Source organism: Elgaria multicarinata, chromosome 7 (genome assembly GCF_023053635.1).
Source record: "Elgaria multicarinata webbii isolate HBS135686 ecotype San Diego chromosome 7, rElgMul1.1.pri, whole genome shotgun sequence".
Classification (NCBI taxonomy): Eukaryota; Metazoa; Chordata; class Lepidosauria; order Squamata; family Anguidae; genus Elgaria; species Elgaria multicarinata.
In genome coordinates this window covers 65,459,684-65,474,730 of record NC_086177.1, presented here as the reverse complement: position 1 = coordinate 65,474,730, position 15,047 = coordinate 65,459,684, and the positions used below count along the sequence as shown (strand labels likewise).

Here is a 15,047-nt window from a genome sequence, read left to right as displayed (position 1 = left end):
AAGAAAATACAACAATAAAAAGAACACCAAGTGTAACACTAGCCAGGGACAGCGTCAGAATTCATCATCATCATTAAATAAAAACCAACAGCAGTGTACAAACTACAGGCAGGGTTTGTTGGTTTTGTTTGCTTGCTGTTCTTAGGAAAGCTATTAAAGAGGAGACATGGCACCTTCCCTTTGTGCAATTATCTGAAAAGTTGTTTCTGTGTTCCGGATTGGAACAGAAAGAGGACTGCAGAGTTCTCAGTGGCAAAGTGCATAGAACTGGGAAAGTCTCAGATGTGCTGTATTACATAAATACTTATAAATTCTTATTGTCAAGGATGTTCATATTTTCCACTTGAGATTTCTTTGTAACTTCAACAAATTTTGGAAACTTAAGCCCAAAGAAATGAATGAAATATAAATTGCTCAACTCTGGATTTATGGTAGATTTAACTGTTCTGTATATTTCTTAGATAATGCAATTGCAGTATATGAAAGAGGTGCCATTTATTACAATTACTGGTCTCTTTCTCTTCCAACATTCTGACTTTTCATTATTTTTGTCTAGCTATTTAAATACCACAGTAGAAATACCACGTCTATATATCTACTAGACACAAGTAGATACGTAAGTAGTTCTGAATTATCATGGATCTTTAGATATATGTTTTAGAAGATATGACATTCTACAGTGATTCATCAAAAAAGCTTGTGTGAGTTCCAACATGAGCAATATGAGCATTGCAAGTTTCCATACATTTGACTATATTGCATCAGTTAGATCTGAAAGAGTTTCCCAGGTATGGGGATTTCTAGGAAAGCACTATATAACTTTTAGAGTAAAGCATGAAATGCTGTATATAATACAATCACTACAGATATTTTAAACTGTTTTCAAAACTGGGGGAGAGGGGACAATGTTTTGGACCTCTTAAAACAATTGTGCAGTTTACAAACAGTCTCCATGCAGACCATTGCATGGGTTGTCCTTTAGGAAATAAGAATTTTAAATCTTGTGATAAATTAATCACCTTCAGTTACCATTGTATATTTTTATCATTGATTCTTTTATTAGTAAATTTATATCCTGTTTTTTCCCTCTTGCAAGGACCCCAAGGCTGCTTACACGGTCCTCCTCCTCCATTTTATCCTCACAACAAAACTGTGAGGTAGGTTAGGCTGAGAGTCAATGACTGGTCCAGAATCATCCAGTGAGCTTTGTGGCTGAGTGGGCTGCATGTTCAATTGCAAATACACTCCATTGAATTCAGTGCCATTTCAATAAATGTTTAGAACTGAAAATTTAGTTGATACTTTTAAAAACATGAATTGTTTGTTTATGGCCAGATTTGAATTCTGTGAACCTGCCTTCGTAGTTGGCAACTGCTTGCAAATAACATCGGACAGCCATCAGTATGACCGGATTTACTGCGGAGCTGGTGTCCAAAAAGACCATGAAAACTATATGAAAATCTTATTGAAAATTGGAGGCATTCTGGTTATGCCAGTAGAAGATCAGGTGATTTATTTATTTATTTGCCGTGTGTTTAAGTTATTAACTATTCTCTTATTGTCAGTTGCCTCAGTACAGTGAATGCAAAAATAAAAAATACAAAGGTATTTTGTAAAACCTAAAGCAGAGAACCATAGGCCATATATGGTTTCCTGTGATCTCCAGAAATGTTTCCAGTCTTGCACAGTATAACTTTAGCAGCAGCGGCAGGGTGGTGGTTGTCCTGTGTCCATTTCTCAGTAAATTTTGAGTAGCATTTCTATTCTACACTTTATAACTCCCTCCCCTGGTTATATAACTTGTTGCACTACAGAAACTGTGTGACTGGAGCATACCACCAAAAATAGGGTTATGGGACAGAGGGTTTCAATAGTAGACTTCTTTCCTACCCCCAAATAAGTTGCCTACCCATATTCTTCTTTAACTTTGCTAGCAATCAAGGCATCTTCATCCTGAAATCAAGCCAATTAGAGGATAGCGCTTGTTTGATTTCAGTGCTACTATATTATTTTGTATTTTTATGTTCTCCATCTTCGTTTCCACAGAGAATTTCTTAAGTTCAGGGCTTATGGCAGGGTTGACAGAGCTCTGGGCATGGTGCCCTCCAGTCCCCAGAGCCTCTCTGGTGAGTCCCCCAAATCTGACTAGCGGGCAGATAAACAGAGATGGTGGCCAGCAATGGAGAAAGGCAGCTGTGCTGAAATCAATACGGCTTTCTGACCACTCACTCAGTGCAGTTCTGTAAACAGAAGAGGGGTTCAGTGTGCTGACACCAGCCATACTTGCTTTATAAACTGAGCTTTTGATAACTACAGTTATCAAACAGTGTATCTGCAGCATCCTGTAATTGGACCCCAAACTGCTCCAGTAACCTTTGAAGAGTACAATTCATCTGACTGCTTGATCACATGAAAAGTCTCACATGATTTCATTGGGCAGAATCCAATGGGGCGTTTCTGCCCCGCCAATTCCCTTCTGCAAGCGCTGGATCCTGCCAATTCCATTGCACAAGTGGGACTCACCGCTTATGCAGTGGAGATGTAATGCTTTTTCATGTGAGCTCTGCCAACCTGCCTTTTCCCAGAAATCAGTGTTCCTGTTCATTTTGAGTGGCCACGGAAGCACTTAATCAACATTGTTCAAGTCGTGGGAGCCTCTTATGCAACAGAATTGGGGTGTGTGTGAGAGAGAATTGGCTGAGGCATAAGCATCCTGTTGGATTCTGTTCATCATTCAATTGTTAGAAGTTTCAAGAAGTTTATACAAAAAAGTAATTGAGCCATAACAGTATCTTGGGAATCTCTCCCCACCCCCCCGGCAAAATTCACACAAACAACAGACTACATAGAAAGCTGAGTCTAATGCTCAATGTACAGGGAACCTGGAACATTTTCTTTCTCTGCCCTTTTCAATCAACGGAACAATGTTTTGAAAAGCATGAATTTTTTAGTGATACAGTAATACTTAGTACTTATTTTTCATTCATAGATATCAAAGGGCTTTTCTACGGTGAGTATAATTATCTCCATTTTACAGATGGGGAAGTTTAGGTACACTGAAACATGACTTGCTCAATCTAACAGTATCCCTAAGAAACTTGGCTTGCTCAATAAGTAAACAAAGTGCCTTTATAGTAAGCATTTTCATTAATTAAATACCATACAATTGCTTTATAGATTCTTCTCAATAAAACCAAACAGATTGTTTTATTATTATATGCTAGCATAGTATGGATGTTTTCTAAACTGAGATGTTTACATCATACCACTCTTTTTCAGTAATGGTTAATAGCTATCTCTTAGGGGGGAAATGAACACTGGACTGAAGCAAGGGTTATCAAAATAAACTGTTGTATTGTTGACCTACCCAGAGGATTTCAAGGAAAATTGGATGGGTACTGCTAATGTAACAGGTCTTAAATATACACTCAAGTATTGATTTTTTTTAAAAAAAACAACCAACCCATTGCTGTAACTTCGTCTTACAATTCCATTTATGGCTCATACCAAATGAAGTCCTGACAAGCAAATTTGTACATTCCAAATTAATAATATGTACACTTATCCTTATCTGTTTTGATCAGATATGCATAACTTTTTTTAATTCTAGATGCCTCTAAATACATATTAATATATGTATTAAAGATTTCATTGTCCTGGGCAATTCATGGATGTGCATGCATCAGATTTAACTATACTAAAACATTATAATAGCAGCCGGTTCGTCTCTGTTTACATCAACACTACATATTAATGTGGACATACAACCTTCTTCAAAGTTAGCAACGATACACTCTTATTTTTCAGAGTTCAGACAGTGTTTCTAAAATGACACTGGGAATTATGTAAGATATGTTTGAATGTAGTATATAATAAATGTAAGTTCCCCATTTCCCCAGTTCTTAAGTATTTTTTTCTTTTTTTTTTTTTTTGCTTAAACTGAAAGGTACTATGCAGAGCCCCCATTTGCACAAGCATATCTCAGCCGAGGTAAGGATGAGCCTTTTGCCTGTGCATCCCGCCCCTTCATTACTCTTTGTAGTGCAAGTAATCAAACCAGGAAGCCTTTAATTTATCATAATTTTCCATTTTGTCCAAATCAAAATAAACAAGGAAATTAAACCATGCATGACACTCTCTTGACCCCAGGCAGACATAACAAAGGTCACAGTCTCCCAGCGAATAGAACCATTATGCTTATGGGATTTAGCTAAGAGGGACTCATCTTGATACTAGTGTTCTAGGTCCCCATTTTGCTGGGATTGTCACTTCCTTTCCTATACCCTTTGGGAAGACCCATGGCATTATGACACTATCCTGTTATCGATAACACAGCATGTCAACTTCAGCATACTATAGCAACCATGATCACCACTACGCCGTAACAGCTATGGTTTCAAAGTCTGAGTCAACAGAGTAGTCTACATCTGTACACGGAGCTGTGATGTCAGTTATGTAGACTTTAGTACAGGCCCTTATCTTCACTGTTCACATGCCTGCATTTACGTTGGTCCTGCTCGCCTTAGTATTGGCTATACTGCCATTTCCTCAATATTGGTGCCCTTTGTTTCGAGTATCACAGTTCCTTTGGTCTCTGTCTTAACAGTGCTTATGCTTTGCCTTTCCCCTCTGCATCTCTGACCCTGTGTTTATTGTCAGTGCCTGCCCTAGTACTATTACCCTTGTTTATATATGCTTTGGCACCAGCAGCTTTAGACCCTACATAAATTACTTCTTCTAGGTCTGAGGCCTCTTCTGCTTTCCCTTTTGCTAAGTGATTGGATATAAGAGTGACCTTATTATCAAGGCCTGAGAACTGTTAGTCCAAATCAGTGTCTGTGTCCTCTTCAGTTTGCCATCTTGCATTCTGACATGTATATTGGGGATCAGAATTCTTTGTCTCCCATTGAGGACACTCAGCCATGTGTTGAATAACTTTTGTGTAAGTACAGGGTATTGAGTTTTGCAATTAAGCCACTTTCATCTCCCATTAAGGAAATAATATTTCTCTTAGCTGATGCTGACAACTTCGCTCTAGTAGCAATTTCTGTGCTATTTCACTGCATGTGGTGAAGGAGTTATGGGCAAAATATTCCACCATGCCCTCTACATTGAATACACTAGATAACCTACTCTGGGAGGTAGGCTACAGTTTTCTATTCAAAGGCCGTTTGCTGAACTCCATTAGTATTGGGACCATCAAGTAGTGGACCTATTCTGCAACTACTAAACATGAACATAGAAGGCTAGATATCATTAGGCTTAGAGAACTCACTGGGGGGGGGGGGGGCTGCCCCACAAGTTTGCTGAGCCCTGCTCCAAGGAGCCAGGCTTGCCAAGTGCTAGGGAGGCTGCATCACATCAGCCTTTCAAGCCCTTGTCAAAGCATACTTTCTGGGACCTCCAGAAAACGCACAATTTTCCTGGCACATCATTAGCACAGCTGGGGAATTGCACACTTTCTGGAAACCCTGGAAAGCACACTTTGCTGTCTCCCCCCTAATTCGAGCCTTAAAGGCTATCTTAATAGGGCCTTTAAGGCCCTGAGGCCCCAGAAAGCACACTTTGCCCCCTCCCCACCATACCAGTCGGGGCTTTAAAGGCTCTCTTAATGCAAGGTTAACAGGACATTTAAGATCCTGATTGGTTCACCAGGGGAGAGAAACGCGATTTCCCCTAAGCTGGGGAAATCACATATTTCCCCCTTGTCTCTAATGGCATTAGAATAGAGGATGAAATTGCCTATTTCCTCCCGCTGTGTTATGGTGGCCACCATTAACGCTGCAGGGGGAAAGGACAAAGAGTGCAGCTCAGGGGCGGACCTGTACGCAACTGCTCATGAAGGTTGGAGAGCAGTCAGGCATGGGCATGTCTGCCTGGGCCTGTGAGGGCCAGACACAGGGGTATCTGCTGTCCTCATGGTCCCAGACAGATTTTTGTTTCAACGCTAAATATCATGGGGAGAGGATTTTTACTCTCTGGTTGCTTCATTGCTTCACATCACCAACTATCAAGCATGTATAGATACCAAAACTTTTAATAGGATAAAGCGTCATCTATCTTTGAACAATTACCAGATAAAATGGAACTTGCCAGGGTTTTCCACCAGGAATCTTCTTGCTGGCAAAACAAATTAGTATGTTGATACTCATGGCCAGTTGTAGGGACTGAAGGTAATGGTATATGCAGTAGCTCTCTACAGACCTTCCTAGTTAATACTCTTTTGGGACAATACAGAAGGCCAGAACCAGAATTGAAGACCTGTTAGATGGGACAGGGCTCTTCAGGGAGAAGAACCATGACAGTCTGGACAGGGTGCAAAGGTTCTGCAATACTCAAAGCTCAGCAGACGGGTCTTGGAGGGAGAGATTGGATAGCAGTCTTCATTAGGTCGGGTCAGTTCTTGGAAGAGACCATAATCCAGCTGCACTATGTGACACTTGACAGAAGTACAGGCATCTTATCAGATGCCTTTGCATTCTGCCAAAACACTTCTAAGCTGCAAAGTTTTGGCTGTCAATTGACATAAGGTGGCAGAGCCCTCCAAATATCACCTTGACTCCTGCCTTGTCATCACATGGGACACCTGCCCACTGACATCTTTGAGACATGGCTGCAGAAACTCTCAGAAGGATGGAAACTGTCACCTCTGTTCTTTGGGTGCTCACTATCATTCACATAGAACAGGAATGGAGTACCTCTGGCTCACAGGCCTAATCCAGCCTGCAGAACCTGTTATCTCCTAATTGTTGATTTCCTTTTATTATCATGCCATTTCCCCACCCCACCCCAGTACTTCCCTGGCTGAGGCACTGGTTGGAGGAGCTGTCCTCCACCCAACACCTGGGCCAGGGAGGATGCAGTGCAAGTGGGTTTCCCCACCTCCCTGGCCTGCTCTGGAACTTATTCATAGTATTGGTGCTAGTATTGCCTGCTCTCTCTCTCGATACTTCCTTAGATAAGATGCTGCACATGGACCGTTAGGAACTGAATGGGAAGACAGGAGCCATGCCCCACTGAGTGTGCACACTGAGGGCAGAATTGGGTCACCTGTAAAATGCTAGCCTAGTTCTAGAAATATCCAAAGTAAGGTTTAGTGTAGAATTCATATGTGTGACTACACTGATGACCACTTGAAGAACCATAGTTGCAGGTAAGCAACTAATTAGAGACTACCTGGTTTAATTGCTTATGTAGTGAAGGAACAAAGAAGCAAATTGGTTGTGCAGTGAAGAAGCACAGACAAAAGTCTTGTTTATAAGGGGTGTGCACGGACCCCCCGATCTGCTTCTCTTCCAGATCCGCAATTTGCGGATCGGGCCGCCCCGCTCCGCCTATGCTCCGCTCCACTGCGGAGCTCCATAGGCTTGCATTGAAATCCAAAAAAGTCTACAACTTTTTTTCTGTTAAAGTTAGAAACCTCAAGCTTAGCACCACTACACCTCATGGACATATACACATGCATGCCAAGCCTCAAGCCAATCCCATCATCCCCTGATTTTTGGGGAATTTATGAAAATTTTAACCTCTAACGCACCACCCATAACCCCAATTCACACCCCTTTCGATATCTCCGTCAATTTTCACGTTAGAAACCTCAAACTCGGCACCATGATAGTTTATTCTTGTATATACATGCATGCTAAGCCTCAAGAAAATCCCATCATCCCCTGATTTTTGGTGGGGCTTTAACCTTTTAACTCACCCCAAATCAAGTCCCATGCTAGAACTACGTCAATTTTCATGTTAGAAACCTCAAGTCTGGCACCATGACACCTCATGGACGTATACACACGCATGCCAAGACTCAAGCCAATCCAAGCCTCCCCTGATTTTTTGGGAATTTTTGAAAATCGGACACCCCAGTATCTCAGGGATTTAAAGCTGCAGACAGCTCAATGGGGCCATTTCAAAGGAAATCCCAACATGCCATGAATTGGGGAGTAGAGATCAACCTATATGAATCTTCTTCCACACTTGAAAAATTGATTTGGAACTTCCAAAAGTCTAAGTGAGCGCAGGAAGGACTTATCCCCTGAGTCAAAGCAAGACACACACAAACCATCCCTGCAAGGTGGGCAGGGGAGGAGGGAGGGAAGGCAGGCAGGCAGCAGACATTTCTGGGGGAATAAGGAAGTGAGCCAAGGATAGTTTCAAAGCCAGTAATGCAAACCATCCCTGTGAGGTGGGAGCAGCACAGAGAGATGCCTTTTCTTTTGCATCCCATAACTAGGAGGCTAGGAGGATAAGAGTAAAGCTTTGTTATCCTTGCTTCAGAGTTGATTGACTGCACTGTGATCACAGCCATTACTAAACAACAAAATAATAATGTTAATAGCAGTACTAATTAATATTAATAGCAACAATAACAACAACAACAATAAGGAGTTGAACCACAATGAAAGCCTGCCTGATTTCACTGAAGAGGAAAAGCCAGGAGAGATTGGGCTATGGGGTGTAAATATAAAATGGAATAAATAAATAAATAAACAAAGGAAGGGTAGAATTAAAAGCAGCAGTGTTGCTGAATAAACAACAGGAAGATTTTTTTTTAAAAAAAAGCTATATCTGTCTTTTACCAGTAAGAGGGAAGTGGACGTGCCCAGGGGGAGGGGGAATTATGCCAATTTTGACTGACCCTGTCTAGGGACCAGTCTTTAAGAAGCAAACTAACACTTCAATTCATGATAAGCATTATTCTCTCTCCACTGGTTAACCTTTGGAGGACTCTGATGACCCTCCAGGGCAGGACACAGTGTATGTGTGCACTGGGCACGTCCACATGCCCTAGGGGACCTCATCCCCTTGCACCACATCTATTCAGTTGTTCACCAAGGTTAGGGTGGGTAGCAGTGCTGTGCTTCCTATCTGTTATTTACTTGCTTAGTATATGAATTCAGGTTGTGTTTGTGCATTTGGTGGGGCTACTGTTTTAAAAAACACTGGGAAAAGTCTGTTCAGGCTAAGAAAGAGAAGTTTCCCAGTATCCCAAGTCCCATTGTGCCTATCCCCTCCTCCAACTTTGGGATCATGTGATCATGACTCTGCCTCTCAGCACTTCAAAAAGGTACCTCTCCCGCTTTTTTTACACGGTTTTTCCAAAAATTATAGCAAGCGAACCGCACCACGCAGAGAGCTGAAAGTAGGCTCAAAATGACCCCCAGCCACGACTCTCTAAGCACAAGAAGTTTCAGAAAGACAGCTTAAAAAACAACACAGTTATCCCCTATTCTTTTCCGCAATGCAATCCTATGGGTGAAATTTTCCAAAATGGCGATCGGAGCGCTCCGCGAAAAGAGAAGTGCTCCGCTTATGGCCGCTTCTCTTCGCCGTGCTTCTAAGGGTCCGCGGTCCGCTTCTACTCCTCCTCTGGGCAAGGCAGAGCAGGCCAATTCGCTTCTGATTCTCCAATTCTAATCGGAGCGGAGCACACCTCTATTGTTTATGTCTTACTAAGCAAGATATAATTAATCAAATGCAGCTAGTGACCTTGTTCTGACATAATGATTAACTCTGCTTTTATTGTTACACGAATGAGCCTGTGCAAGCGTCAGATTTACACACACACACTCATTCCTCTTCTCTTGGCTGCAAGGTGATCAGAACTGTTCGTTTCTATTCTCAGTTCACCTCAATCTGGCATTGCCTCCAAACCATAAACCAGGATCAATTTTAAATATGATTTATTAAAACAAGTTAGGTTCGTAAGTCAAGGTTTGAAGTTGGCTTGTTTCTGTATAGTTAAGACAAACCATAGTTTATTAAGGCTTAGGTGTAACAACAAACTACAGCTAGTAAAGAAACAAAAAAGGAGTCTTCCAATATCCTTGGCACTGCTCTGGAGAAGAAGGGAGTGGGGAAAGTCACAGGGCCAAGGCTCACAGGTTCATTCATTTATCAATAAAATACAGTTTAACATGTCTGAATGGGGCCAGTATATGCAATAGGAATACAGATGTAGATGAAATTATGTATTTAATTACTTCTGGATCATGAATCTTCAATGATTCCATGCAGCTAACCCAAATCCAAAGAACTGGACAGAATACTTGGGAAAGCAAAAACATCCTTGCTGTTTCATTTGCTCCACTTGTGCAACCAAGCAAGAGTGACACCAGCAAAAATGATACTGTGGGACTGCGTAAGTACCATTTATTGTGCCTTTCCCTTGTGGCACAGCTTCTGTTTGCTACAAATGGTACTTATGTCATTATTCTTGTTGTACTAGAATGCATTGCTTAGTGGGGGGAAATCAATTCTGAGGCTTCTCTTTGATGTCAACATTAATGGCAACCATATACATTTGATTTACTTATTTACAACATTTATATACCACTCTGCATCAAAACAGATTCCAGAACAGAGAACAATAAAAGATAAAAAGAATAAAGCACAATATTACAAGCTTTTAAAGACTGGATACTGATAAAACTGTGGCTGGTCAATTGAGGAAGAGGTGGAACCTAAGAATCATAAGTGGAGTTCTGCTCACAAAACTGAGTCAAAGGTGCTCATGGAATGAATGCATTTATTGAATTCATATCCTATCTCCACCCAAAATTTGCTCAAATGGCAGTCAAAATGGCATTAAATGTGGCACAGAAGGCTGAGGTGGCAGAAGGAAATTTGAGACAACTCTTTATGAGTGGAAGGGCATTTCCACTCATGCAAACAGCACTTTAGTTCCAACCCATCCAGCTTAAAAAGTGTCTGTAGGGGTGGGTGGGGCGGTTGCCCTGAAGTTGAACCAAACTGGCTGATGATCAGGCTGCTATGACTGAAATCCAAACTTGCCACTACAAACATATATCGATCCCATTTTGTCATTATTACTAGGACTATGCACGGACCCCCTTACCCGATTCACTTCAGAGGCCAATTTGGAGATTCCAAATCAGCCCAGATCTGACTCAGGCCACTTGGGGCCCAGACCAACTCATCTTGGATCTGGGTCCGAAGCAAGATCCAAACTCCCTAAACTGCTTGGTGGGTGCTCCGGAAAGCCTTGTGCAAGGGCGATCGGGAGTCCATCAGACTCCTCCCACTCTGAACCCAGAGCTGCTGCTCCTACCCAGACTTTTTTTTAATGCAGCATGATGAAATTCTAAAAATTCTTGATATGACACCAAGAAGAGAATTATGCCAATGCATGCCTCCATAAAGGCATTTTATTTAAGATGTGTTAACGTGATTCTGATTTTAAAATATTATAGAGAGAGAAAGAGCTGTTGGAAGAACTACAAAATAACTCCATGGAACTCCTCCTTTTGTTGCAGATAGTCAAACAAGTGAATTCTTTTATGTGTAACATTTTTAAAATACAGGTTCTGTGACTGTTCAGATACTCCATGTTCAAAGGACAGGATCCAAAAATTAGTCTAAGGAATGCCTGGAGATATTTTTGCCCCACCACTTATTGGCAAAGCAGACCTCATACCATATTTTAAACTGCTGTTCAGAGTCCCATTCCAAAACTGCCTTGTCATGCAGCATGAGACAATGGAGCTAATATTCAAGGAAAAATAGAGCACCATTAGGCCTGTAAAACAGTTGTGTTAACTGGATCCCAGCCAATATAATTGATTTTCAGTCTGAAATGTCATAGTATGCAGTTCTTTGAGCTCTTATAGTAATACTGGGATGGTTCCAGATTTAGTCATACTTGGAGTAGACCCACTGTTCCATTGATTCAGACTAAATCTGGAATGAGCTCAGTATGCTTAGTTAAACATTTTCAATTGTTCTGGATTTTTCTCACAATTTTCACAGTACAGTTCATGTTAATTCATTTTTGACCTAGAGGACAATCCTAATTTTCTTCTCCTTTTAGCCCCCTGTTCTGTTAGGAATCTACAGGACTTGGCTCGGATCTATATTAGGCGCACTCTTAGGAACTATATAAATGATGAGATGCAAGCCAAGGGTATTATCCAGAAGCCCCCACCAAAACGTAAACGGAGAAGGTGCCGTAGGCGCAGGATTAATACCTATGTGTTTGTAGGCAATCAACTCATTCCTCAGCCTCTAGATAGTGAAGAAGATGAAAAGATGGAAGAAGACAGCAAAGAAGAGGATGATAAAGATCACACTGAAGCCTTGAAACCAGAAGAACCCCCACGGAATCTATTGCGGGAAAAAGTTATGAATCTACCACTCCCTGAATCTCTAAAAGCCTACTTGACATACTATAGAGAAAAATAACTTTTATTTTAAGTAGAAGTGATAATGCCTACTTGATAGTTCATTAATTCTTGAAATGTAGCATTTACTAAGAAATACATGGCAAATACTGGTAGTCTTTCAGCAAGACTTAAGTGCAGTGATAAAATGAAACATGTCTTAACTTTGCTGCAAGGACTTGCACTCAACAGTGTTTAAAATCCATTTTTGTTATCTTTGGGAAAATGCTCTTTTAACTCTGACAGAAATATATTCCAAAGCAGTATACATCACTAATTAAGAGTTTGCCTGATAAAAAATCTTTTTGGTCCCTACAAATTTGAATTGATGAGGGTTAACAAAATTTTATATGTGTGAATAATTGAATAACTACGTTCAGACATCAATAGGCGCTGTCTGCATTAAGAATGTTTTATCTCATATTGAATTGGAGCCCTTTATTTTAACATAGCTATTTTGCAATCATCGTTACTGTGTTGATGTGATATGATGTATTCCAAGGAATACATGAGTGCAATAACGTAGACACTGAATGATCTGGATTTAATGAAATATGAACATTCAGGTTCAGAAATGCCAGACAGCCCTGCTACATGTTCTTCTTTAACCTTTGCCGAAAGATCTCAAGAAAAGTGACTGCTTCTCTCAGAGCCTTAAGAAAACATTTTATTGACTATAACATTTTTCTTTAAAATGTACTATAACCCTGTTTCTGTACCACCAGCCTATGATCATCATAAAAAAAATCTCAGTTTTCCAGCATTTATGAAAAAGTATTTAGCTTCTTTTTAAAGTTCATGGTACAGAAAACATATTTCATATATATATCAGATTGTAATTTTGGTTTCAAGTACTATATTTACTATTTTATACAGTAGAACATGTAAAAAGATGAGCTTGTATTGCTTATTTGGATAGCTGTAATGGTAGAATTTTAAAGGATTTGTTCAGAGGTGCACTTTAAGTGGATTCTGTACCTTATTTATCTCAGATAAGGTAAGGTGTATGGTTCCTACATTTGCTATTGATACTCTTTTGGAAATTAATAGTAAAATTGCAAGTTTGGTGGACTGACATTGCGTGACTATATTGTTACTTCTGCCATTTTTTTGGTTATTTAAATACTTTGTTTAAATGGGTTATATTTTTCTTTTTGCATGATAGAGTATCTTAATTTTCACTAGCTTTATAATTTTAATACTCAGTGTAAAATATCAATAATAAAATAGAGTTCAAGATATGCTGTAAAAATGCTATTTTTAAGGACATCTGATCTATTAGGGCCCAACAAAAAGCATTCCTTATGGAGAAAATTCCTGCATAATTTCCTAGTGTGTTTATGTCATTACACAATGAAAATTCTTAAAACAAAATATAATCAGGATGGTTTTTATATACTCACAACCTGATAACTCATAGATGAAACCCAGTGAAATTACACTATTGAACTGTCACGTTCTGTGATATCCACATTACAATATTATAAGTATCTTATTGGACACAATCTATGAAATACATGGTTTGGTTGCAAGTTGGATTTCATGCTTATTTGCGAATTAAAACTTTTTGTCTTAGTGATTATCAAAACTTAATATCTATTTAAAAAGTTCTTCTGGTTTGTTAAACAGTATGTTGATTTGAGTTGGTTTCTGTGAACTTATGCTAATGAATAAATGCACTAGTTGCTGAAAAAAAGTGTATCAGCCTTGTTTCACAGGAACTAAAATTGACAAATAGAGAAGGTTCATCTCTGGGAAACTGACTATAGCACATCTATTTTATTTTACTAAATAGAATGAAGTTTTTAGTCATTCTGAAATCCAATTTGTATCTTCTTGGAATTTCATCTTTTAACTTCATGCATTTCCCCTATTCTCTTGTTCAAATAGATACTAGATGAGTTACGAATATTCATTATGTTAATTTTTTTTAAGTCACAAGCAAAGTTTCCTTTGTGTTTGTGAAATTATTTCACATTGTTGAATTTATATTTACTTCTAAAATAAATGCATAAAATGCAAAATGAATGAAAATTAAAACTTTTGTCATAATTCCAATAAAATGTCTGGTGATTTTTTGCTGACTAAGTGTTCCATTATTGTTTCCATTTGAGGGGTGGAGGGAGGATGTTTCTTAAAAACACACACCTAAAAACCCTACTCCAGTTTGGGGGCTGCTCATATTTATTTATTTATTTATTTTATTACATTTATATACCGCCCCATAGCCAAAGCTCTCTGGGCGGTTTACAAAAGTTAAAAACAATGAACATTAAAAACAGATATATAGAAATTTAAAAGCATAAAAACAATATCGATTTTAAAAATATTGATTTAAAACAACTATTCTGGGGTCAATTAAAAATTCAGCATATGTTGTTAACTGCCTGAGAGAAGAGAAAAGCCTTAACCTGGCACCGAAAAGATAATGTTGGCACCAGGCAAGGCTTGTTGGGGAGATCATTCCATAATTGGGGAGCCACCACTGAGAAGGCCCTCTCCCTTGTTGCCATCCTCTGATCTTCCCTTGGAGTAGGTACTCAGAGGAGGACCTTAGATGTTGAGCGTAGTGTACAGGTAGGTTCATGTTGGGAGAGGTGTTTCATCAGGTATTGTGGTCCCAAGCCGTGTAAGGCTTCATAGGTTAAAACCAGCACCTTGAATTGGGCTCAGAAATGTATAGGCAGCCAATGCAAGCGGGCCAGAATTGGTCTTATATGTTCAAACCTTCTAGTTCCAGTTATCAATCTGGCTGCTGCATTTTGCACAAGCTGCAGCTTCCGAACCATCTTCAAAGGCAGCCCCACATAGAGCGCATTGCAGTAATCTCATTTGGAGGTTACCAGAGCATGGACAACTGAAAGCTAG

General features: G+C 39.7%; 1 protein-coding gene across 4 annotated transcripts in view; it reads left to right on the top strand.

Annotated features, from left to right (window-relative positions):
- PCMTD1 (protein-L-isoaspartate (D-aspartate) O-methyltransferase domain containing 1) overlaps positions 1 to 14,263 on the top strand; it is a 46,659-nt gene extending 32,396 nt beyond the window's left edge. For all 4 annotated transcript variants that reach the window (XM_063130711.1, XM_063130712.1, XM_063130713.1 and 1 more), the window contains 3 exons: positions 1,336 to 1,507; positions 10,018 to 10,141; positions 11,831 to 14,263. In XM_063130711.1, the coding sequence (XP_062986781.1) occupies positions 1,336 to 1,507; positions 10,018 to 10,141; positions 11,831 to 12,201 (667 nt within the window). In that variant the 3' untranslated portion in view covers positions 12,202 to 14,263. The remainder of the gene's footprint in view (positions 1 to 1,335; positions 1,508 to 10,017; positions 10,142 to 11,830) is intronic.
- Positions 14,264 to 15,047: the final 784 nt, after the last annotated feature.